Below are 27,210 nucleotides of genomic sequence, written 5' to 3'. Positions count from 1 at the left end.
TCTCTTCCTGGCACAGTGGTACTGTAGCTAACATAGAAGCGTTTGAGGAGGCATGGAGCTGGAAATGTTCTAAGGAAATTCTCAATAGATGGAACAAGAATTTGGAGATAGTTCAACTGAGAATATTTGAGGGAGCTAATTGGCCAGAAAAAAAAATTGTCTTGTTCTTTTTGCTTTACCCTTCCAATGTATCAAAGGAAACAAGCAAGCAAAATAAAATAAAATGAAAATTGTGACCCTCTGTCTGAGTTTAATGGGGAGCAACAATTGGTTCCCCTTACATTCACAGGCGTACAATGTGAGTCCTGCCAAAGTTAAATTCTCCCCTCACATTTTCTCATTGGCTTCTCCCATCATTATCATCCCATTTTGTAGATGAATAGAGTGAGGCTTGCAAAGCTTAAAAAAGCCTAATTCAAGTTTACACAGTTAAGAACTGGAGCCAGGACTTGGTCTCTACATTATTTCAATGCAGATGCCCTCTGGGATAGCCAACTACCATCAGCAGACTTTGAGTTATAATTTCCCTTAAGGCCCACAGCATATGAGCCAGCAAGCAAGTGTCCCCTATGGGACACCATGGAAAGCAGCAGTAAGTGGTAGACAGTGGGGGACAGCCCCTGTAATGATCCTTCCTGCCTCTCCTCGCCCACTTGACAAGAGCGTGCCCCTGTATACATGCGTGTGACTGTTCTCTCTAGATTTTGATCGGAGCCGTCATTGCCATGGGCTCAGCTGACAGAGACGGCCGTCTACACCCAGGAGATGAGCTTGTCTATGTGGATGGGATCCCGGTGGCTGGCAAGACCCACCGCTATGTCATCGACCTCATGCACCACGCGGCCCGCAACGGGCAGGTTAACCTCACTGTGAGAAGAAAGGTGCTATGTGGAGGTATGTACTGAGGTGGGTGGCAAGAGCAGGGGGAGGCAGTGGGATGCTAGAAACAAACTTAAAATTGGTCTCTGGCTTATACAGGGACAGAAACAAGCCCCATGTTCTCCGCGTAACAATTTTTCAACATGCAGTTTGACAACCCCGCTAATCCAGTCTCTCAGGCCTACATTTTAAATGTAGTCATTAAATTTTTCTAGCAAAGCCTGGGGCTGATTCAAGATGCGTGTGCTCTTTGATATATGCTTGTTATGAGTAACACATTATAATAACAAAAAATGTGCCATTTGAAAATGTTTCTCATTGTGTTTACAAACAAAGGACTCCAGCACTTTTGTACCATAATAAGGACAGAAGGGTGGGAAATTAGCTTCCGTTAGAGAGCCTGATATAGGTAACAACACACCTACCACCCTGAACAGGGACATACAGCTCTCACCCTGAGAAAACAAGTCATATAGCACGAAGCTTATGAAACAGATAAATTACAAGTAATTCTTCCCTTTACAGCTATTCTCTTGGCTTCAAAAAGAACCCACCAAAGACATATATTTAAAAGCCCATATATTCATAATTTTGTCTCACTTGCTTCTCTCCACTATGAAGTCCCACTGGAGGGCTGTGTTCCAGAGGGTCTGTCTGCTGCAATCACCATACTGGGTTTATAACTGAACGCTAAATAATGTTAGCATTATAGATGGGTTTTCCCCCCTAAGACTTAACTGTGCTTTGCCTTGTGAATCGCAGAAGCAGAAACTCCAGCTATGTCCCCCTTTCGCCCTCTGCCCAAGTTCACTGATCTATCTCCCCAGCGACATGAACACCGTCCCACAGACTCAATTCTAAAATTAAGAGTGACTTTGGCCACGTGAACTCTTTGCATTACAGATAAGGAAACTGAGACCCAAGGAATAATAGATTGCCTAATGGTCCACAGTGAGTTAGTGCCAGTGCCAGCGTGGACTCACTTCAGTGCTAGTCTTCGTTCTGATGCTATTATCAGCTCCTTTAAGACACTACTCTCACTTCCAGAGACCGCAAAGACAGGTAGCTGATTTATGTCACTCCCAAATTCTTCCAAATGTGTTCATATATAACATTGGAACTTTTTAAAGGACACCTGCTAATCACAGGCTGTTGGAGAATCAAAGACATAAGATTTACTACTTGAACTAAATATCTTTTCCTTTTGAGTTCCCTAGAGATTAGATTTTGAGCAAGGGCAGTCATTTCCAAGGGCGAATCAGACGAATCATGAGCCTTCACCAGCAGGGACCACTATATATATCACACTGGATAGAGGTTTTGCTACGCGGGACCATTTGTCTTCCAAAATCCACGGTGTACCACTTGACCCAAAGAAATAAAACACCTTGAATTATGCTCTTTCCTTGAGCAAGTGGCTAGGATGGAGGCAGTGCTTGCTTGGTTAACATTTAACGGCCTCTCTACCTACAGAGTGATTCTTAATAAAACAAAACAACCCAAAAAAGTTTGATGTACCTATCTATGTACTATAACCTGAAGATAAATTAAAAAGATAGCTGACTTATGAGGAACTAAACTACAAAGTGCAAATTCAGTATACCAACATAATTTCATGCTCTCCTTGCCACAAGCTGATGATTGCAAATTAAATTTGGTTCTAATCAATCCAAGCTGGTGGAGAACAGGCCAATGCTGCACAAAGGTACTCTTGCTGGTTGTAGGTCATGTAACGTCTGCAAAGGGCTCTCTGCTGCAGTTCTTACAAAGTTCACTCTGCCAGGCTTCAGACTTCATTTGGGGTGCATTGAATTTTTGATAACATTCCCCTACAGATTACTCATGCTAGGAGAGACTCTTGTTCATCCAGCCTCCTTGAAAGCTCCATCTGTACCAAGAATGATTAAATTCAAGACATACTTTGAGAGTAAAATAAATGCCTAAAAAACAGGGTAGAAGAAATCTACAAGGCATAGAAAAACAAACTTCTTCATTACTGTCATTCCACCAAAGTGATAAAGGCCAATTCAGGATGGATCGGACAGGGGAGGTGTCTTTTTAAGTAGTGTTGCTGTTATTCTGCTCTGGTAAGCAAGGCAGTGAGAGAGGCAAGCGTGGCTTAGGATGGGAAGGTCCAGAGCTGACAAGAAGTAAGCAATCTGCTTAGCAGAACCACAGACATAGAAGAGAAATTGCTGGTACATTATCTCACCGCAGTGCAGTTTGAAACACAGAGCACTGGGGAACTGTTCAGCCAGACAGATTTCACCCTTCTCTTTTGTCCTGGCCTTGGCTCATGCAGACATACTACTACTGGTTCCCAAACTGATGCATCAGAACAAGAACACAGACAGGGTGGCAGGCAGATAAGTTAATACATTGGACAAAGATTAAAACAACACAAAACCCTTCTACAAATATTCAGTCCTAAGAAACACATATACACTAAAAGTAGTGAAAGGCAAATGTTTTCAACTTTAATCTGGATCATCAAAAGTGAGGAACTGCTCCGTCAGAGAGCAAACGATGCAGCAAACCTCTAGTGTCTTTTGCCTGGGAATCGCAAGCACAAATCTTGTACCTTGAACTAGTTTTGAGAGCTGTCTTATGTGTGCCATTAGGTCCAGCACTTGGTTGGATTTTCCCCCCTGAGAATATTAGGAGAGTGGCTTTAATTACTCTGCTGAAAGTATAAATATTTAAGTGTTTGGTAGTTCAGCTTGGAGATGTTCAACTTAATGACACATTGTTTTGGATGCCCACTGTTTGAGAGTAAGATGTCCCTGAGGAACTCCCTAACGTGTGAATTGAGAATGGATATGCAAGAACGTTTTATGGCTTAATCAAAACATGCAGTCTTGTGCTGTCAGCATCTTTCTCCAATACCCAAGAGAATATAAATCTTGACCCAATGTTAAGGAAGGAGAGCTCATTGACAGTACAGTGGAACACACTGGTGGGCACAGTCCTGGTCTTGGTCTAGCCTTTGTCCATGTAAGTGTGTTCTCTTTCCCTTTGTGAAAATGTTACCCATCCAGTAAGCCGTCTACCTCGATGAGTATAAACCATTTGTACCTACACAAACAGGGGCAGGGACATACACAGGGCTGTCCCCTCTCCCAAGTGATACTATGATGGTGTCTATACCTATGGCCACCCCTGCCCCTGTATAAGACTATAGTACATGCATGCCTCATGCCCTAGCTATGCTTCAAGGCAAGATACACCCATTACAGTCTGGAAGCAGGCACCGCCCATCTGGTTTACAGAATCCTCAAGTCCTGCTACTGAGAATGGGGATCTAAAAGGGAAATGGAGGCTCTGATCGAAAAAGTCCTGTTGGTTCTGTGACTTCCTTATTTAATGAGCAGATGAATAAATTTAGTATTTACAAGAGGCTTCGGGGAGCTGTCAGAAATATGATGGCCACAATCCAGCTCCAAAAAGTCCAGAGAAATTACAAGTCCCTAGTCCTACCATATCTCTCTATTAATAAACATCAGCAATTAATCGTAACAATCAACATTAAAAGTTTAGACCATTACTTCTCATGTGCCAATGAGAAGCAAGCCCCACCAGGAGGAAACGTTTGGGTCCAAAGCCTCTCACCTGCAGGCAGCATCAGTCCATTCCTGTCCTCCAAAAGGAAGAGTCTCTTCTAGTCAAGTGCCATGCTGTTTTCTAGTATCACTGATGGAGACAGAATAGAACCTAACCTAAAACCTAAGTATTTCACTTCAGGAAACGCTAAATGGCTGAATCTTGAATGGCCATGTGTGTATGAGGCATCAGGTACTTTTTGAAGTTAGTAATGGTGTGGAGTCACCTTCCGGCCTTTTACTTTATTGTTCAAAAGCAACCCTGTTGATGTGCTATGCCACAAAGAATTTTTGGAAAGAAAGCAGTCTTGTCCAGATGGAGAGCCAGTTGTATAGGAAGCACTTGAGTCAAGCAACCCCTCAAAGACAGCCGTGCTACCAAATCCCAAGGGTCAGAGACCAGAACAACCCTGGGAAAGCTTGAACATCTTCCCAGCTAACCGCCTGTCTTAAAACATGCTCATTTTGCTGAAGATGAAGGGATTTTCTCAAAAGCTTGAAAAGGGGTCCAAACACAATAGAAAAGTACCCTGCTGTCAGTTTGATCCTTTCTGATACCCAAGGACCACCACATTGACTTGGTTATCGATTCCCTTGCTCTCTAGAACCCATGGTCTAGCCACTCCCAGCCACTTATTGCAAAAGACAGATAATTTTTCTTGTTGTTGATTTACTGACAACCACAGCTCTCAACTCCCCCCAAAATACGACAGCCAGAAAATGAGATCTCTCTTGTCATTGCCTGTGACATTTAGTTACTGATTTGGTCCAATAACTCTGGAGATTTTCAATTTAATGTAGCAGCATAATAATTGTTTGTTTTTCTTCTCCAGGACTATCTCTAATCATTTTATTTCCAACTTGCACAAGGGCTGATAAAGGACATGTACTTCACCAAGACAATACCAGCCTGTCTTTGAAGGAGGGTAAATTTTACAGGCAGAAACATTCCATTCTAGTTCCAAGCAAGGGCATTGACATTTTGTTCTTTTATGACCTCAGTACATTTCTCACAAATGAAAAGTATCTTTTTATATTAAAGATTAATTAATTGTATCTTAAAGAAAAAGCTCAAATGTATCAAATCATACTAGCACTCGCTTGGGTCTCAGTTCCTCTGTAATTAAAAGAAATGAGGAGACATGAATGCAGCTCTTCCCCAGCTCTCTTCTCCCTTTAGTGTACTTAATAATCTACCTCCAAAAAAAAATCAATTAATTTTATAAGACCTTTTTATGATGGCATGACTTAATTTGCACTTATTTTCTTCAAAATGTTAGTTGACTTAATGCTACTTCTAATGTCTCTGTATATGAATAAATGTGACATGTGAATGAATGCAATTCTTCCTCTGGATCAGTGTAGCAGAATATCTCCTATAGTCTCCCTTTTCCCTCTGACTTTCTTATTTCCTATTACTATAACAAATACCTGAGGTGAATCAGCTTATAAAGAGAAATGGTTTATTTGGGTTCATGATTTCAGAGAATGGCCCATTTGCCTTGGGCCCATGGCAACACACAGTGGTTCTTAGAAGCACATAAAATAATTCTATGTACATCACAGCTAGAGAACAAAGTCAAGGGAAGACAAGGGGGTGGGGTGTGTGCAAAGATGTCCCATAATCCCCTTCCAGGATACACCTCCAGAGACCAAAAGGATCCCACTAGACACGCCTCTCAAAGTTTCACTACCACCGCTTCCCCAGCCCCGCCAATCATGCCACATTCTGACAGTGCTGAAACTAACTTGTGATGCTAACAGGCTTCATAGGAGTTTCTGCTGAGCATTCATAACTTGACACAAGATGGTTCCCAGTACTCTTAAGTAAGAGTCAGTATCTACAGGCCCACAAGAAATGGGGAACTGTCATAATTTTCTCTTCTTCTGTTGTACAAACATCTTTTTGATGCCCTGATGAACGTTGGGAAGGAAATGAAACAGCGCTGTCCCCCATGACAGTTCTCTAAGAATCAAATCTGCTCCTGTGACTCCACTCTCTGAAGCACCTTGCAATTAAATTAAAATGACAAATCCTTCCTGAATGGCAGACCAATAGTCATTTAAAACCAAAACCGCGTGCTTCTCAGGGCTAGAGAGAGGATGGCTCAGCAGAGAAGTGCACTGGCTGCTCTTCCAGAGGACATGGGTTCAATTTCCAGCATTCACATGGCAGCTCACAACCAAATGTTACTCCAGTTCCAGGGGTTTGGTAGCCTCCTCTGACCTCCATTGACACTGAGAGTGCCCATAGTGCACGTGCATACCTGCAGGTAAAACAGCAAACTAGTTTCTCTTAGCTCCCAGCTTGCTCTCATATTGCCACATAATTATGCTTGCTTCATTTTGGGAGCATTGATTAGATTTATCCAATTATCATCCAATTAATAAAGTGCATTTTGTAACATGGGATGCGAATGAGCAAAACTTCCAACACCTCTATTGAGATTTAGCACTCACAGTTTGTCAGCCTGATATTATTGGATTTGATTCCGACCATGCAAACAAATTTCAGTGAAAAATCTCAATTGATTTGTTTATTCTTTCAAACTACCTTATTGAGTAAGATGTGGCTATCACCTAAAATAAGAAACGGGCCACTTTAAAAAAAAAAAAAAAGTCTATTCCTCACCTATATGGAGTGAATGGAGTGAGTTAATACTTCTAGACTGGCAAAATACCATAAGACAAAACTGTAGCTCTTTTTAAAAAAAAAATCAGTCATCCCCTAAGGTGGTTGTCTGCACTGACAGTATAGCGGCATCTCCCAAAGATCTTTAGATCCTGTGTTATCTACATTCCTACGCAAATCTTTCCCAGACCAACTATAGGTGAAGTAAACAAAAACTTCCACTGGTGGGCCCTTTCTATGTTTGTTCTTTTTAACGTGTGTGTGTGTGTGTGTGTGTGTGTGTGTGTTCATAAATGTCTGTGTGTGATGCAAAAGCATGCATACTCTGGAACACACTTGTAAGGATCAGAGGACAGCCTCAGGTTTGTCCTCTCCTCCACATTATTTGAGTCAGGGCTTGTCTCTCTTTGTTGTTTACTGTTGTGCACTCCCTGGAGAGCTTCCGGGGGAGTCTCCGTCTGTCTCCCGCTGACTCATAGGTGCGCCGCACCCTATCCTAGAGAAGATGTGCGGTTATAGGGGTTCTGAGGATTCAACTTAGATCCTCTTGGCTGCACAGCAAGTCCCTCATCCACTGAGCTATCTCCCCAGCTCCTTTATAAATACTTCCAGTGAGTCATATGCCTGGGATGATTTAAGAATCTGTCTTCTTGGTTTCCTATCATCTCCAGTCTGTTACTATGCAACCAAGAGGCTGATATATGAAAGTTGTCGTTGTCTCTGGGACTTGAAGCCATAATAAGAGAAAAACAAAAGCAAGTACCAAATTCAGAGGAGGCTAATGCAGGGGGTTGGAGTCAGGGATTCCCTGTGCTTTGGGAAGGGCTAACAATGGATGAAGACCTAGTGGATTCCATAGGAGATCTTTTGCCCTTCAAATGCTCTCTGTACCTAGAGGGAAGGTCAAGGAGCTAGATGCCTGCTCCTTGGGAAGCATTCAGTAAGGCGTTTCCTAAATCACTGAGTTTCTGTGCATTTTCATGTGCATTTCAGGGGAGCCCTGCCCAGAGAATGGGAGAAGTCCAGGCTCTGTATCAACTCACCACAGCTCTCCGCGCAGTGACTATGCCACCTACTCCAACAGCAACCACGCCGCCCCCAGCAGCAATGCCTCGCCTCCTGAAGGCTTTGCCTCACACAGCCTGCAGACCAGTGATGTGGTCATTCACCGCAAAGAAAACGAAGGGTTTGGCTTCGTCATCATCAGCTCTCTGAACAGGCCTGAGTCTGGAGCCACCATAAGTAAGTGACTGGCTTGTCTGTGTTCAGATAAGAGGGATATATATATTCTAATGATAGAGATACCTGAAGAGTATAGTCCAGAATACCTATGAATATACTGAGTGGCCTAGAAATCTCAGGCTATGAGCAAAAGAAACATAAACCGCTCTTAACACCGACTAGCCAAATATCATGCCTTAGGTTCAAGAACAATGCAAGACCATGTACTCCAAACGTTCAGCGCTATCATAGCTATTAGTTCATTTGTAGGTAGAGTAAAATAAAAGACAGTGGTGTGTGGCCATACAGCTGTGGGAGGAGGTGTGTACCATCTTCATGGGCCGGTGAGGGAATATCCCTTATGAGAGCTGTTCCGGAGGATAAACCAGAGGTAGAAAGGAACTAGCGGGAGAGTGTTCATGCAGAAGCCTTCAGAGGAGGAGGAGGTCAGGATCAAGAAGGATGCAGGTGGCCAGGGTGTCTGTGCTGCAGTCGGCCAGAGAGAATGGTGTGGCCTGCCCCTTCGAGTAGATGGAAGCCAGGAGGTGCAGGCTCCATGTGCAAGCTCAGTATGCATGCCCTATATGAGAGTGCAGCCATGTTGCCTTCTCAGTACTTGGAAATCTGTGGAAGGTTTTGAGCAATGAGATGCCTTTTTTTCTTAAAGATGTCTGTATAAAATTAAATGGAGGTTGGGAGAAAACAAAACTGGAAACATAAGACATGGTCAGGAGGCATTTTCAAAAGCAATCCCTTGAGACAGAAGCTCTAGGGTCTGTTTCTGGGCTAGCAGCTGTAGGTGGAAAACAGTAGATGGGTTTCAATTCTGTGGATTCTGTGTATTAATGTTCCATGAGTCTATATCACACAGTGACAGAGGTCATATTCCTCTTCAGGCAGCCACCATTGTAGACGGCTCCTTAGTACATAGCCATCAAGCAGAGGACAGAAGTGGGGGCAAGAAAATGTGTCATGATTTTCATGGTCAAGTGCTTTGGCCCAAATACTTTAGATATATTTCATCTAAATGTAGACATCTTCAAATAATTACCATGTTATTATTTGAATGTTCCTACAGTTCTTAGAAATTGTGGTTTCCAGTTTATGTCAGATAGGAAGCAATGTTCAAAAAAAATTCATATAATCAGGAATTAGTAAGAGCTTCTATGGTCAGGTTAATGTTATCAAAAGCCTACCAGAAATACATGGACAGGATTGCCCTCTTTAACATGAGCCTTAACAAATTCAAGAAAGAAAACTACCAAAGTTTCAAACCTTAGCCAATATGTGCAGAGGCCAAATTACATATGTCTGAAAGAAAGGTACCATGTTTCTTTTTCTGACAAGCTGAAGAAATAAATCCGATCTTTAAGCATAAACTCAAAGCAGGATTCTGTCAGTACGATGGATTCACCAAGATTAAAAGGACACAAGACTGAAGATTTTCATGAATTATATAAACAGCCTCCCAATAACTTGGGGAAACGCTCACAGGGGGATTTTGCAGCTACCTCAAGTCATTCAGGTTGTTTATTGTGGCAGGATACCTAGAGAACTGGAAGAGAAATAAAAAGTATACTGCCACTGTGAAAAACGCTAAGCATGCCTTTCAGGTCTCAACTGTATTTAAAGCATGACAGCTTCCTTTCTAAATGGGTAAGGAAATGTATGCATGAGCTTTCTCCATTGCAAATAAAATCTATGCAGAAGGAGGTGTGGGAAAACAGTTGGTGCTAATGCTACAATTAGTGAGGTTTTCTGCCTAGAGAGTGACCTCAAAAACAATTCTCAACTTTCAAAAGGGTATGATTTTGCATCACCCCTGAGCATAGACGTATTGTAGTCTATTAGTCCACGTTGCCTCCTGGTTGCCTCCTTTCATACAGCTATTTCTTTTCAATTTAAGGATTTTGAAACACAGATTGTCCCATGCTCTGTGGCAAAGGCAGCTATTACACTGATGGCGTGTTGCAGTTATATTGTGTAATTTGCAGCATGCGCCTAAAAGGCTCCTGGAGCCGATGCTCTTTCCTACTTAACTTCTATAATACTTTTGATCTCTGTTTTCAGAGAAAACTGCTAAGTGCCTTGTGAATGGTATAGAGCCATCCCTGGGCCTCATATTCTTTGTCAGTTTATGAAGGGTTGTTGGACTCTGGGCATCTTAGGTAGGGTGATGCTATCAGATACTTTGGAGTCACAGTCATTTGCCCATTTACTGGCCTTGTGATAACGTTCTTTTCCTGTCTTATCACAGCACCAAGCATTAACAATTCATTGTGTAGCTTGTTTCCCATGGCTACTGAAGCTGTTTCATTGGTAGACAAGGGTCACTGTGCATTTGATTGGCAGATCATTACATATAGGCAAGCAAGTGGCAAGAGGTTAGTAGTTCAGGTGCTGCAATCATGCTCCTTGGATTGGAAACTTGACTCTGTCATTAACTAGCCTTGTGACCCTAAAGAAATCATGTGACTTCGTTCTTCTTAATTACATGAGAACATTTGTTTCCATTCCTTTGCCATGGGTTACACTGAACACTAAAGACATCTGTATACATGCAAATGCTCAAGCTTCCCATTACCAAAACGGTACCTTAAGAAAATCGCGCCAAGAGATTTGTTCTGCTCACAGAGGTTTCAGTCCATGGTGGTTGGTCCCATTATTCTGGGGCCTGGACTAAGGCAGGACATTGTGGCAGAAATGTGTGATGAGAGAATTTGTTCTTGTGGTAGCTGGAAAGTAAAATTAAAAGAGGGAGCCCCCCACCAAATGCCCTTCAAGAGCACACCCCAAAAGCCCCAACTCTTTTTTAGAGATTTATTTATGTATTTTATGCATATGGATATTTTGTCTGCACACATTGTAGGCATACATTTTTTGCAACCTACTTTTAATAAGGGTTCAACCTCTCCTTTTGCCTACTGCCCAGCAGAGGGAGTGGAAGAGACAAGTTATGAGGATCTGGAGGAGGTGAACCTGTTTAGCAATCGTTCTTGGAGGGTGAGCTCAGTCATCTTTAGCAGCAGTTCAGTCCTGTAGCAGACACCTCAGCAGTTACAGCCCAGTCCTCTAGGCAGGCAGACACCAGGCATGAACCAACAGCTGTAGTTCAATCCTGGAGAAACCAAAAGGCTCACCACCAACCAGCCTGAGGTGAGGCTGCAGAAGTGGCAAGCTGCCACAGGAACCTCAGGAGCAATTCTTTGGTGAGTTTCTCTCTGGCATCACCACTAGTGGAGATCAACAGTGCTATGTAAGGTGAACCAATACATGCGTGCCATTAGAGAAAAATAGTGAAGCAGAGAAAACCAAACCAATGCTCAATGCCTGTCTCCCACTATCTGTAGGGTCATATTTGTACTTCTTCATCAAGTGTCTTCTCACATGTCTGCTATATCCAAACATCCTTTCACCTGTGTCTGCTTCAGGAAAACATTTTCTCATGTGTCTGCTTTAGCAAGACATCCTTTCACCTGTGTGCCCCAGAAAAAAACATCATCTGACCTAACTAACTTTCCAAAGAAACCAGAAGAGGACATCAGATCCCATGGGACTGCAGTTATAGATGGTTGTGAGCCACTGTGTGGATGTGGGAATTGAACTCAGGACCTTTAGAAGAACAGGCAGTGCTCTTAGTCACTGAGCCCTCTCTAGCCTCTAGGTTCCAACTCTTAAAGCACCACCCAATACCACTTCAGGCTGATGTGCAAGCCTTTAGCATATAGATCTTTCATGGACATTTAATATCAAGACCGGACAACAAAGATATTCATTGTCATATTATTAATAAACATGGAAAATTAAAAATATAGGCTTTTTATCTTTTCAACCTTTATTTTTATCTTAAGTGGATAGGAGCTTTGTTTGCATCCATGTCTATGCACTGTGTGCATGCAGTGACCACAAAGGCCAGAAGAGGGTGTCAAAATGTATAGGCATTTGTGAGCTGCCAGGTGACTGTTGGGAATCAAACCCAGGGTCTTCTAGAAGAGAAACCAGTGTTCTGTTAAAAGCTCCTTGATGCTGATAATTTCAGCTGATATTTGTAAAGTATGAACCATATCTCTCCACTGACTAACATGCTGTTCTTATGATTCGTGAGGTCTGTGTATATAACCCAGATGTGACTCGAGCAGCCTTCTGTCTCTGGACCAGCTGCTCCTTCTGTGAAAGCGTCCCAGTGGCTGTGTACAGTGGGCTAGTGGGCCAGACCTCGACTACCCCTGGTTCAAGGCCTGAGTCTTGCTATCCAGGTGTTATTGTATAAAAACCTGCTGTCATACCAGCCATTTCCAAGAAGGGCTTTAGTATAAGTGGTTAAAAAATAACATTTAGCCGGGTGCAGTGGCACACACCCTTAATCCCAGCACTCGGGAGGCAGAGGCAGGCGGATTTCTGAGTTCGAGGCCAGCCTGGTCTACAAAATGAGTTAGTTCCAGGACAGCCAGGGCTACAGAGAAACCCTGTCTCAAAAAAAAAAAAAAAAAAAAAAAAAAAAAAAAAAAACAAAACAAAAAAACAACAACAAAACCATTTAGTCTCTAACATTTCTATAGTTTGTCAGAATTCACTTATATAAGAAGCAAACTAGAACACTTTGACATCAATAGTAAATACTATCAAATTAATTTAAGACTTAGATCTAGACCCAGAACAAGGGAAGTCAACTAATTCAGAACAGCAGCCAGGGCACCAATCTAAGCACTCAAAGGTAGGGAGCAATGGTGTGGGTTCTCTTCCCTTTGTTAGGAATTTCCTGCTGTGCTCACTTGATCTGTCTTTATCAGCATCACAGGATAGCAAGCTGATGACTACACAGTAGTGTCTCCGCTGTCCACTGATGTTTCACTCTGTAATTTTACTGGCACAGGTCAGAGCTTAGACTTGCTCATTGATGACTTTTCCCCAAAACCCACTGCAATCTGGGAAGAGCCCTGATGCCCTGCTCAAAGCATTCTTATGTCCACATGGATGCCGTATTGAAAAGTGATCCTAGAGAGTCAAACACTCGGCTACAGACCTCCAATTCCACTGAAAGCCTTGCTTCTCAGCCTTCCGAGTGCTGAGACCTTTAATAGACTTCCTCATGTTGTGGTGACCTGTCCAACCTTAAAATCATTGTCGGTCTGACTCCATAACTCTAACTTTGCCACTGCTATGAATCATAATGTAAATATCTGATATGCAGATGTCTTAGGTGACCCTCCAAAGGGTTCACGGCACACAAGTTGGGAACTGCTGATGCAAAGCATGGTCCTTGGAAAGGGAGAGAGCGTGGTGGTATCTTGAGTGTAGAGGGTTACACTTTTCCCCACAGACCTCACAGCCACTTAAGAAATCATTTAAACAAGCTGGGCGGTGGTGGCGCATGCCTTTAATCCCAGCACTTGGGAGGCAGAGGCAAGCGGATTTCTGAATTAGAGGCCAGCCTGGTCTACAAAGTGGGTTCCAGGATAGCCAGGGCTATACTGTCTTGAAAAAAACAAAAAAACAAAAACAAACAAACAAAAAAAGAAATCACTTAAACTTAGGAAAGACATAAACTTAGGAAAGACATAAAGTAAAACAGAGATTCCTTGTCTCTATGGTCCTACCCTAAAACCAAGACATTTAACTAAATGAGAAGAACAACACACAAGCCCTGCTGCTCTTCCAGTGACTTCTGTGTCCTCGGGTGTCCTGTGCCCAGCCTCTTCTAGCTGTCACGAGGCCATCCAGAACATAAGGCACATTGTTTGTATTGTCCCTATGTGTAAAGCCTTGGCAAACTTTGAGTCCCAGAAAACATTTCCCATTATCTTAAGCTTTAATTTTAACTTTTTGTAACTTTCTGTCATTGCTTATGTGTTGGAAGTGGCTCTTAACACCTTGAATTCTTTGTCCATCTCAGTCTCTTTCAAGAAATGATCTGACACAGGCACTAAATACTCCAAAGCAGCTTCCCTTGACAACAGTTTAAGGCCACACATCCCGCCCCTTTTCACATTTGTAAAGTGCATCTATAATGCACTTAGATGAAGTCCAAAAAAGGCTACCTGGGGCAGAAGGACACACATTCCCTGGGACCCTCTGCCCCTCCTCCACCCAGTTTCATCCACCAATCCTCGGCTATCACAATACACCTGTCACCTATAGTGTCTCGATCCTTCTAGTGAAACCAAGGCCAAAGCTCCACTCTAAAGCAAAACCTCTAAAGAGCAACCAGTGAGCAGCCAATCTGATGCATTACTGGTTTGGTTTGTGGCAATAAATTTTTCTTAACCTCCATAATGAGTTTACTCACTGACTAATAATAATAAAATACAGGTACAGCCTAGAAAGGATGGTTCACAGCAACACCACGGAGGTCAGGCAGGGGGATTACCATGATTTTAAGGTTAGCTTAGTGTAGGCTACATAATGAATTCCAGATAAGCCCAGACTCTGTAGTGAGACCCTATCTCAAAAACAAACAAGCCCCAAGTAGTAGGCCCAACAGGTACTGATGCTGGCAACTTGACCTTCTGGAAGTCACTAACCCTTTTCTTCCCCAAGAGTCATTAATGGAAAGATGTTTAAATCATGCCAGCTTTCGGGAATTAGAAAGGCTCATGCGTTTCTTTACTCATTAGTTTGCAAAAGCCAAGTTTCCTTAGGGAGCTGTGCACCAGCTTTGCAGCTTACAATGTTCTCTACTCCTTAAACAAATCTGCTTGGGATTCCTTCCTCACCGCATTGCCTTAGCTAGGGGCTTAGGTTATGCTGAGAGCAGCTCACTGGGAGAAGGGTGGTGTCATTCACACTTCCCTGTGAATACTTAGTAACAGAAGAAAGAGCAAGGACCGAAACCCTCTGTAAAATACCAGCCTTCTTCCAAATACCTCCCAAACAGCATGCACTGAAGCCTCCATGGTAGTCTCTGGATTATCTGGAAAACTTACACAACTCTTAAAAGGATAATGATATTTATTGAAATACCATACATGTGTTTTAAATAAAATACATTGTTCGTGTACTGTGACAAGAACACTCTGACCAAAAACAACTGGGGAGAAAGGGGTCTGCCTATGTGGCTTACAAGTTAAGGTCATTTATCAAGGGAAACAAGGGCAGGAGCTCAAGCAGGACCATGAGGGAAGACTGAGTTGCCCAGCTTGCTTTCTTATACAACTCAGGACCACCACCAGGAACAGCACTGCCCCACAGTGGGCTGGGTCCTCTCTCATCCATCATTAGTCAAGTAAAATGGCCCAAAGCCATGCCCTCAAGCCAATCTAATGGAGGTAATTCCTCATGTAAGGTTCTCCCTCCCCTCCTGCAAGTTAACCAGCAAATTTTGACACAAACGTATCACTCCCTATTATACTAAAAAGCTACCTTTCTTCTTTATTTTTAAGATCTCATAATATGATAATATAAAATATAGTATAACTTTAAAAGTTTCACAGTCTTTAAAACATTCAACACTTTAAAAGTCCAGGATCTCCTTTAAAACCCCAAACTGTTAGCTGCGAGCTCCTGTAAAACCCAAAGTACATTATATACTTTCTTATTTCAAGAAGGCAGAACCAGGGCACAGCTACAACCAGGTCAAAACAAACACGAGATCTTCAGTGTAAATAACTCAATGCCTGATGTCTTCGACATCATGAACTTCTGAGCTTGGATAGTCCCGCCTCTCTGCCTCTGCCATCCACAGCATACACAGTTTGTCTAATAAACTCAGGCCAACTCCATTCCACACCTGCTTGCTGTTCCTAGTGTCATTCAATGGTCCTAGCACTCTCTGTCAGAGCATCTCCATGTGTCAGAGCATCTCCATATGCCATCTCCACGTAACTGAGGCTGCAGCCTCACCATTCATCTCCCCTGGCCTCTTTAACTGTGCCACATCATGTCAAACTATAGCTACTCTCTATGTTCCCTTCATGCCTTCAGAACCAGCTCCATGTGCGGAGACTCCCACACGCCACAAAGTTTCTCTTCCATCTTGAGATGCATCCCTGGCCCCCTCTAACCACAGCTGCTATGAACTGGCACAAAGAAACATCTCTCAGATGATTTTACCCCAATAGCACTGGCCTCTCAATCACAGCCAAGTCCTCAGCCCTAGCAACCAGCATCAATGGTCCCAGTAAAACAGTGCTCATTTCAGTGGTGCAGGTTCTTCAGTTCAGCTGACTACAAATCACAGGTTCTTAATTCAAATATCATAGAGATGGCCTTGATAGAGTCTTTGAAGGACTTCACTCTGAAATTTTATAAGCTAGACCTCCATCATCTGTCATTTTTCTCAATATTTCTATCTTCCAAGCTCCCACAGAATGGCCCATAAGCTTTGAGCACCCAGTGACCTCAAACTCTGAAGAACTTCCACAGTCTTCCCAGAAGACCATATATCTCTCACATACATCACAGCAACATCTCATGTTCCTGGTACGGTTACTTTTCTAGATTGATTTCTATGGCTGTGATAAAACATACTCTGGCTGAAAACAACTGAGGAGGAAAAGATGTGTGTCAACTTACAGGTTATAGTCCATCATGGAGGGAGACCAAGGCAGGTCTGAGTTAGGCTTACTAGTGTGCTTCCACTGGCTTGCTCCCCTTGCTTCTCCTGTTTCTTTGGTTTGACCACCAACCAAAGAGGGCTGGGCCCTTCCACATCAATCATTAATCAAGAAAGTGACCCACAGACATGCTCACAGGATGAGATGAAGGTAATTCCTCAACTGAGGTTCTCTCTTCTTTGGTGACTTTAGTTTTAACCAGCCTATACATCTGCCCACATAGATTAATGTGTTAATGTACTTCTGTGGCTTCATGTGGAGTCTATATTACAAGTGGCACGGGGTTACTAACAGTGCAAAGAGTATCTAGAAAGGTAGCTTTGTCTATACTTCTCCAAGAAAAATGCTTGACCGTTACATCTGAGAAAGATTTGTATAGAGCACAGTATGATGGTGCCTCTAAAGTCAGACTGTGGGCTAATCCTGAAAGATGGCTTCCCCAATAGTCCCTCAAAAGTTCCATTCCATCAAAGTTGGTTTAGTTCCTTCCCTGTCCCAGAACCCACAGTTTGTCAGCTGCCAAGTGGAATACCTCCATTACCTAATCATTAAATGGACCAAGGCCTCACCCAGTTACTCTGTGATGGTCTGACTTTGCTTCTACCTTCATGGCAGTCCTGGGAGGCACACATCTCTCAAATCAGCTCAAACGTGTGATCTCTGGATGGACTTTCTCCTGAGTCTTCACTCTTTTCCTTCAAGTGTTTTCCTTTCTTCTCAAATAGAAGTTCTTGTCCACAAGTCTAGTGGTGGTGAACTGCTCTCAGACTGACTTCCCTCCATCATTGGAGGAGTCTTTCATCATGACTTTATTATTCCTTGTCACGCTGCTTATGTGAATGAGCTTATGGCTTGCTTCAGCCCTCCTATGATAGGCTTTAGTTTCTTAAGAGCAAAAAAGTGTGTGTCTTTCAGCAAGTTCCTAGCAGCATGATTTTCAAGCATTCTCCCATAACTGATGTCTGCAGATGGAGATGCAATTCTCATAGAGTGGCAAGAGCTACCCTCACCAGAAGTTAAAGAGTGTGTTCTGTTCTAAACCATCTGGCACAGAAACCTAGCTAGAGCATCAAGACAGAGTTCTGCTAACAAGAGAAATGACAGAGACTCAATTACAGAGGGACCTCTGTGCAAGCTGGCACGAGAAATCACACTCTAATACAGTACAGTGGAAGTAAGGTCCCAGAATACATATTTCCCATCAGTTCTTCTCTACCCAGGTAGCTGATTCAGTAGCCAGCTCTGAGGTGGGTGAAGCATCAGAAGAGAGAATGGATGAGGAAAGCAGGGACAGGGAACTCCCTCTGTGAGTTGGGGAGCCTGTTGTGTTGTTACACAGCTCTAGTCCCCTAAAGGACTGAGTGTGCTGGGTATGCTTTGAGACTTCTCTTGGTCTGGCACACACTGGCCCTGGTTGTCACTGAACACCTCCTTGGCAATCATTACATGGTCCTAACTGGGAGGATCTTGGTGGCATGCCAAGTCTTTTGGGAGAAATCTAAACTACTATTTCAAATCATGTCTTCATTTCACAGAGCAAACCACATGTAAAAATCTTAATGGCACTATGACTTAGGAATAGCAACCCAGCTAAGACCAGGATGAATAGAGCCCAGTGAGTCAATCCATCTTTTCAATCCTGAGTATGGCTAGCTTTTCTTTCCCCAAATTAAAGCTGGGCTGCCCGGGTCCTCTCATTAAGAAGCTGAACAAGTTGAAGGCGTTTTTGCATCAATGGAATGTTCTAATAGCATTTACACATTAAAGCATTTATTAATTAAAACAGAAACATTAATGCATGCATTCTATTATGCAAGCACTAACAAATGTACAGATCCTTTTTTTAGTGAGAAAGTGAGTCTGCTGAAGACGTCCATCCTTCTTTTTTATTCTCCAGACAAGGAGCCATGCAGCCTGGTGAAATACCTCTGAGTGCTCTTAGAACATCTTTAAAATTCTAAGCTAGTTTTCCTTGTTATTTGGCAGGAGCTTATCAATCACAAGTTTCTCCCACTAAGGAATCATTTCCAGCAGGGATTTTATTACTGTGTTCAAAGACTTTCCAGGCAATAGTGAAACGTAGATGGCTTCTTCCCTTCAGCTACTTGGTTGTCTTGAAAGCACATAAACGGGGGCTGGTGGCTGTCTCCTTTGGGCTTAAATCATCCAGCTCTTTTCTTTGCTATTCACAAGATAGTACAAGGAGACCACAGCTGAGAAGCACAAACATACTTCACATACAGGTCATACAAAATTACACTCCAGTGGAAAATATGTGTTACTCTGACATGCAATTCAAACCCTACAGGTCATTCCTGCTGACGATACCCACCCCATAATCTGTATTCTATTTAGGGACTTGTACAATTGTATTTTTATTGTTTGTTTTTTTTTCCAAAAAATAGAATATACCATGGAAACATCCCAATAAAGCTGGTTCCAAGTGTGGATTCATTTAAGACGATATTGTTATGTTAGCACAGGACTGCTCCTTAGCCACCATCTTTCCAACTGTAACAAGGGTTCCCATTTAGGTTGGGGTAACTCTTCTGGAGGCTCAGCTCCCACCAAGGACTCAGAACGTACCTCCAGCCAAACTCCTACCACACACCAAATCCTAAGCTCAAGTGAGTTAATATTTGACGGCCAATCACTTTGCAATTTGTTACATTTCCTCCTAGCTGAACTAATCTCTGCACTTGGTTGTGATCTTTTCCAGTGATTAATCAGCCATCCTTCCCTGAGTGATGAGGCGGGTGGCTGGTCATTCTTAAGGTTTCCACAGTACCAGAAAAGTCACTGGAATAACCCATGGGCTGATCTCATTTTCAGTCTCATCTCTTTCAGGCCATATTTCTCAGTCAGGTAAGGGTTTGTTCCGTACCTGGATGTGGGGTCCTGGTGAACCAGTCTGTTTCCAAGAGGGACTTAGCTCATACCTTCTGCTCCAAGGATGTTCCTCACAAGGCTCTATAATCATGGGTTCCTGGTGAGAGGAGGACCTTCCAGAAAGCAAGGACAAACACACATTCTGGAGGCTTTTGCTGTTGTGGTTTCTGGCACCAAGCAGTTGAAATAACACGAGAAAGATCGTCCTAACAGGGAAGCTATCATTGGAATGTTCCTCAGAGCTGCTCAAGGAAGAGCAAGACGGAAAATAGCCACAGTCCCATGGGCCCTGAGCCTACTGAAATACAACTAAAACCTGCTCGCTACTGGGAGTGATGTGTCCACCCAACCCCAATCAGTGTCCATGTTCTGTCTCTTAGTTAAATATATACATAGCTGTCTTATCACCCTTGAGAGATTAAGGCAGATTCACAGAGGTTACATTGTGCTTTCCCTCAGACACTGCAAATACTGGTATGGAGGTCTAAGCCAGCAACCTTTAACAGAATCTTCTCCCACCCGGGAAATGGTTCCTTCTGCATGCAGCACTAACCTGTAGCCACTGGCCACATATGACTAGCGTGACTTAGGAGATAGAACTTTCAGTGTCCTTGTGTCAGCTTGTACCTCTCTGCAGCACTGAGCGCAGCCTTTGCTTCTCTGCCTCTGCCCCCCGTTGTGTTCCAATCCTCACTTAACACTATACTCTGTTCCTGATGAGCTAACTGTCCTGATTCCACGATTATCAGCTCCCATTTGACTCTCAGATTAAAGCCAGAACCTGTACAGCGGGTGAGACCTTTCATGATCTATCCTCCCTCCTCTGTGCCAGGCTCACTGGGATTTGCATCCACTGGTGTATGGCACTGCACATAACAGACCTCACTAACCCACAGATCTGCCTGTGCAAATGACAGCATAGGTGGTGGTGATAGCTCCCCTCCCTCCACACCGCCATTTGGGAGGATCCAATGTGCCTTGCCAAACCCAGATTACATAGCACTTCCTCTGGTGATTCCCAAAGACCCTCCACACTCCGTTGCCCAACTCTTTCCTCCTGCTCAGTCTATGCCAATTGTTTATCTATCTCTATATCTGCCCACTGCCTTTGTTTCCCCTGTTTATCTCACTTCCCTTCCTGTTTTTTAAGGTTTGATTCCAATAGAGTAGAGATCTGTAATCTGTAGTGTAATCGGTAGTCTAAGGTTTTTTTTTTCCCCCCCAGAGCTGAGGACCGAACCCAGGGCCTTGCGCTTGTTAGGCAAACGCTCTACCACTGAGCTAAATCCCCAACCCCGGTAGTCTAAGGTTTAAAGAGTCTGCTTAGTTTTACAGCCATAGTCAAAATGAAGCCACGAGGCCTCACACCTGCCCACCTCTGTGACCCACTGATATTTTTTTTTTCTGTTCTAATATTTTGCCTTTCTCTGTATAAAATTATTGTACCGAGTCTCTGGCTCTGATGTCTTTGCATCTCACGTGATTCATTTTAGCTTTGCCAGTTGTTGTTTCTTGTATTGATATTTGGTTCATTTGACTTCATAATTCTCCATCTTATGGGTGTGCCACAGTCTATCAGTCCTTAGTTGAGAGACTTTGGGGTTGCTTTTTGTTTGGGATAATCACAAACAAAGCTGGCAGGCATCTTTTTGTAAATCTTGGTGTGAAAATAGGCTCTGTATTTTTAAAAGAACATGCAAAGGTATTTTCATTTGGTAAGTATTGAGGATGGGCGTGATGGATCATGGACGCCTGGTCCTCAGTGGCTCAGATGGGAGGGCTGGATGCTTTCCATCTTTGGAATTATTTTCAAGCTTCTCCACTTTGTGATCATTTCATGTAGACACATTAAGCATCCCAGTAGGCACATAGCAGCATCTCAACTTCAACTTTACATTATACTTTTTCCCTAAAGACCAACAACACTAAAGATGTTTTCATAGTTCTTGTTTTTTGGGGTTTTTTTCCATCTATAGATCTTGGGTGAAGTATGATTTTGCTCTTGGTCTCTTCCCTCTGGAGGATAATTGTCATTTTGCTGTATGCATGTGGGGACTCCCTGGTCCGTTTGCATTTCTCATTTTAGCGAAATAAAAGTCATTTTGCAATAACAATCTCACAAAATTATTGCAGATACATAGTATGTAAAGTGTTGTTTAGTTAAAAGTGATAATGTGTGTAGCTGCAGTACTGAAAATACAAGTGTTGAAAGAAACTGTCCACAAACAGAGATGGAAAGTAAGCTCCAGAGCGTGATGCTTACAAAGAGGAATAAGGTGAAGAGAACCACACGCAAAACTCTCACGTGCTGACACAATTGATTTAACCCCTCGGAGGTCATACTACAAGTTGTTTTCAAGGTTAATATATGATCTCCTGGCTCCTGGGTACTTCGCTTAGGGCCTTTTCATATTTGGAGGGTTTTTCCTAGTCATGCAAAATTAGACCATTTCAAGTTAAAGCATGCTATACCCTGTTAGAAAAACTTTGACTTCAGTGGGGGGTGGGGGTGGGGACTTGAAGAGCCAAAAAATATTCATGTAATCTGGGGATAACATATTGCAAAGGACAGCTGGCTCAGGAGGGATCATTTGCCTGGGTAGTAACTGTTTCCATTTACATTAAGAAAATATTGCAAGAAGTTATTATCAGCCTCAGGGCTCGGGGGAATACAATGGAAGGCTGATAGTGCACCTGATTGCTTTTGACATTTGCAGATTGTAACAGGGAACCGTGTGATGATAGCCTAGTGACTTCTTACAAAACACAATTCCAGAGGCTGTGAAGGAAAAGGGAGCTGGCAGAGACAGAGCGTGTGGCATCTGTAAGAATGAGAAACGGGATTTGTCAGCGGCACCTGCTTGTAGCTATCAGTCATCCCTACTGGGCCACTGAGAAATTACTCAGCACCAGGAATGTTGATGGGCGTGATACGGGGCACAGATACGGAGCACAGATACGGGGCACAGATACGGAGGAGAGAAAGTGTGGTTTTATTGAGCATTTTAACCCCAAGCCCGTGTTGATAAAATGTAATTGTATGACATTTAGAGAGCACTCGGAAGAGGCCAGTCGTCTGTATTTCTGTATTTCTGTGCTACTGGAGACAAACAACAGAAATTGTTTTTATAGTAGGAGGAGGGGCAGAAGTGGGACTGGACAGGAGTGGGTGGGGCAGGTTAAAGGTTTAAAAAAAGTAGCAACTTACTTTGCAAGTCAGAGGACAAAGACAGATGGAGAGACCACGTAACCCATTCTTTGTCCTTAGGAATTCTGAGAGGCTCAGAGCTGTAAAACCCAGGACAAAATAAAACATGAACTTTTTTTTTTTTTTATCAAAACATCAGCAGGGTCAGTGAGGTGGCTCAGATGGTAAAGGGACTTACACACACACATACACACACACACACACACTAAGTAAATAAATGTTTAAACAGTTTTAAATAGAGAAACAAGCGCTGGCAATGAGCTGCATATGGCCCTGAGTTTTATCCCCAGCACTTCAAGAGAAAACTAGAGGGAGGTTATGGGGGGCTTTGGGGATAATATCTGAAATGTAAATGAAGAAAATATCTAATAAAAAAGCAGAAAATTGGAGGCAGAAAAATAAGTAAAAAATGATAAGATAAGTATACAGCAGGAATATAGCCATCCTAGTCAGTTTTGTACTGTTATTATAGAATACCACATAATGGACATCTTTAATAAACAGAAATTTATTGAAAATTCTAGGGTCTCCTGTGATTCCCAACTGTCTAAACTAGCATTATAACCACATAAAAGCAGAATACTATTTTTTATTAAAAAGAGCAATATTGTTAAAGAAAGAATTCTTAGATATTGAAATTATCATGACTAAATTAAATTTTTAGTATAAGCATTGGGGAATAAAATTAAATGAACTCTCACGTGAAACAGAACCAAAAAGAAGCAGGAAGTCTTAGAGAAATGTTAAGAGAATTGCAGACCAATTCTGGAGGCCGCTAGCTAATGAAGAGCTGTAGCAAGAGAGAGCAGAGAAACACAGTAGGAATTATCAAAGACATTCTATAATGGGTGCTCCCAAGTATCTCATAGAAACAAGTCCTCATACCAACCACATCAAGTGCACTACAGCAAAACTTCAGGACACAAAGGCCCAGAGGCAGTACTTACTAAGCATTTTCTCCACGTCCCTAAAGGAAAGACAAGTGCATTCAATTTAAGAAGCAAGACACTCTAATAGGTTGAGACTTAATACAGTCACTTCTCGGTATCCATGGAGACTGCTCGTAGGCTCTTATGCTATCAAACCACACAGATGCCCAAGTCATCTATGCTACAAGGGATGACCACCATATGTTTTCCCCACATACTTCAAATCATCTCTAAATTGCTTACAATTCGTAAATCTATATTAACATTTTAGAAATGGTTGTGACTTGATTGAGGAACAAGACAAAGCTCATAATGATGAGAAGCACAGTCTGCGTGCATTCGGTTCACACATGGCTTTTATTTTAATGTATGCTTGGTTGAACACATGCATGCAAAAGCCAAGGACAGAGCGGGCAACTGAAGCTGCACTGGATGTTCACTTAGAGAGTCACCGGAACGCCTCTGAGAAAAATCAGCTTTTAGTCTAGAACTGATGTAGCTTTCTAATATAGAAATCATTCAAATATCATAATGCCATTTTCAAACATTAAATTAAAGAAATCACTTTCTTGCATATATGGTTCCTAGAACACTGTTGTACAATTTGCTTTAAAATGCACTAGTGTCGTCCTGAGGCTCCATAGTCAGGACCCATCCATCCTAATTAACTAGCAAACCCCCCACCCCACCCACATATACACCCATACCACTAACATGTGAATTTGGGTGCTGAGTTTCCTACCTAGCAACTTAAGGACATATATTCAATCCCAGCACTTGGGAGGCAGAGGCAGGCGGATTTCTGAGTTCCAGGACAGCCTGGTCCACAGATTGAGTTCCAGGACAGCCAGGGCTACACAGAGAAACCCCGTCTCAGAAAAACAAACAAACAAAAAAACAAAACAAAACAAACAGACAAACAAACAAAACCCATAGCAGTGCTATACCTCATACCTGCAATTGTTTCATGGGTCTCATGCTTCTATCGTTGTGCCATTCTTGTTGTTGTGTTGTTGCTGAGGACATGACAACTTGCTATTGTAAGAAAGAAGTTCTTAATATAAAAAGTTACTTATTTTTCCATCATTCCCAAATCAGCTTGCTATTTTGTTAGCAAGTCTTCCAAAAAGTGGCAGCTTTAGTCACTGAGACAGCTTCAACTCAATCAACAGCCACACCGTGACAACTTCTACCTATAGACGGAAAAGACAGGACTGTAGGTTTTATTGAATGAAGAAAATGTTTATATTTTTGCCTGTGGCTTGAGTAAAAGTATAAAAATGATGAAGATTTGCATTAGTAGCACCAAATTTTCTATTGCTACCTTTAGACAAAAGCAATTGTAAAAGGACATTGTAGCTTCCTAGGAATTGGTAATATAACTTCCAGGGATATTCAGAGAACAATAGATGCCTCTGTAGAAGAAAAAGTACCTGTTTTCCCATTCTCTGGTTACCCATGCTTCTCCCACATACTGGCTTGAAGATCATGTCTATGCAGATCTTTCCTTCATTCTTAACACCATAATAATCTGAACATACTGTCAGACTCTAAAGAAATAGGTTCAAAGAATATATAAAGTTCTCAAAAGATGTATTGTTTTCATGTGGCATATGATAGCCTACTTAAATAGAACTACAAGAGAACATCTGCTTTGCAGAAGAGCTAGTAGTGAGTGACTTGTTATGGAGGAATAATTTTTACCATGAGTTGAGAAGGGTAAGGTCACTTTAGGCTTGTTGAATCAGTATATGAAGAATAAAGAGTTAACCTGTTTATCCCCAGCACTTCAAGAGGTGGGGGTCCTGAGTGTTATATCGGGAGTTTTGTGTGTGCTACAATACACTCTACCACTGAAATCTAACCTTAAACTCAAGAATATTTAAGTGTATACTTAGCAGAAACTAGTTGAACCATATTTTCCTGTGATATTCATCAGAATGAGAAATGCAGTCATAAAAAGTGTTTGTTCTTTTCTTCACACCGCTGTCGTAGTTAGGGTTTCATTGCTGTGAAGAGACAGCATGACCAAGGCAACTCTTTTAAAGGACAACATTTAATTGGGGCTGGCTTATAGGTTAAGAGGTTCAATCCATTATCATTAGGGCAGAAAACATGGCAGCACCCAGACAGGCATGGTGCATGAGGAGCTGAGAGTTCTACATCTTCATCTAAAGGCAGACAGGAGAAGATGGGCATCCTCAGGCAGCCAGGGGGAAGCTCTCAAAGCCCACACCTACAGTGACACACTTCCTCCAACAAGGCCGTACCTCCTCACAGTGCCACTTCCTAGGCCAAGCATAGTCAAACCACCACACCCCCCACCTTCTGATGATTTTTCTTGGTCCTTGTACCATATTCTCACTTACATATTCCATGGCAGATGGTAAAAACAGTGGTGTTACAACAAAGAAACTGTATGGACACAGCTACATAGAATCAACTATAGAATTCTTAGAGCCCAATACAACATGAAAAATGTAGGGTCCCTGCCTAAAAATTATAGAGTATCTAGATGGTAACCGCAGACCATAAAACCAAATACTAGACTCTCTGAGTGGGTACTTGGGTGGCTACACAGGTCACATACACATGAAACTCCTTTGATAGCCCTATCAGATCTTTCCAAACACCAAAACCATTCTAGGTCAGTTTTATGACCTAAGCTGGAATAATCATTTCTTACTACTTCCAGTTCAGCTAGCTTTCTTTCCATTACCCATTTATTTTCAACAGGTAGCTAAAGGAACTCTTTTAATTGACACAATATAAAAGCATTATCAGTTACATGTGTCTAAGGAATGCTTCTCTCTAGCCATATAATTAATGTTGACTATAGGATCCTTTTTACCCATGGAAGCATGAGTTCAGTTGGGGTCCCAAACTGCCAGTGATGGATCTTCTTGCCATTCGCCTGTCTGACCATCTGCCCATTACCAACTTCAGGGCAACTAAACCATTTAACTACAAGAGAATGACTCATAGGTGCTGGGGAAATATGCAGTCCTTAAAACACCAGCTGTTCCATTTGGGGTTTTGCAAATCAGTTATCTATGAATTTCAAGCAAGACATTTTCAGTCTTGAAATGCTGAATTTCAGAGTTCTAGAAGAAAACAAGGCGCATGGGCAACTTTTTCTTAATTTTGCATATTTGTTTTATTTTATTTTATTTACTAAAATAAAATGCTTTCCCTTTTTCTTCAATCCCCTGGCGGCCAAGAAAAACTCTTTCAAAGGGCATTGACCACTCTTCAGGAAAGGACATCTAGCTAGATGGGTTTGTTATAAGAGAGTATACCA

The 27,210-nt window shown here is 42.3% G+C and overlaps 1 protein-coding gene across 9 annotated transcripts in view; it reads left to right on the top strand.

The window, feature by feature from the left end:
- Magi2 (membrane associated guanylate kinase, WW and PDZ domain containing 2) overlaps positions 1–27,210 on the top strand; it is a 1,489,420-nt gene that overhangs the window by 1,325,647 nt on the left and 136,563 nt on the right. For all 9 annotated transcript variants that reach the window (XM_085836468.1, XM_085836467.1, XM_021161941.3 and 6 more), the window contains 2 exons: positions 702–894; positions 8,104–8,352. In XM_085836468.1, the coding sequence (XP_085692594.1) occupies positions 702–894; positions 8,104–8,352 (442 nt within the window). The remainder of the gene's footprint in view (positions 1–701; positions 895–8,103; positions 8,353–27,210) is intronic.

Source organism: Mus caroli, unplaced genomic scaffold (assembly GCF_978045245.1).
Source record: "Mus caroli unplaced genomic scaffold, Mus_caroli_1 scaffold_4, whole genome shotgun sequence".
NCBI lineage: Eukaryota > Metazoa > Chordata > Mammalia > Rodentia > Muridae > Mus > Mus caroli.
This window is presented reverse-complemented; position numbering and strand designations above follow the sequence as displayed.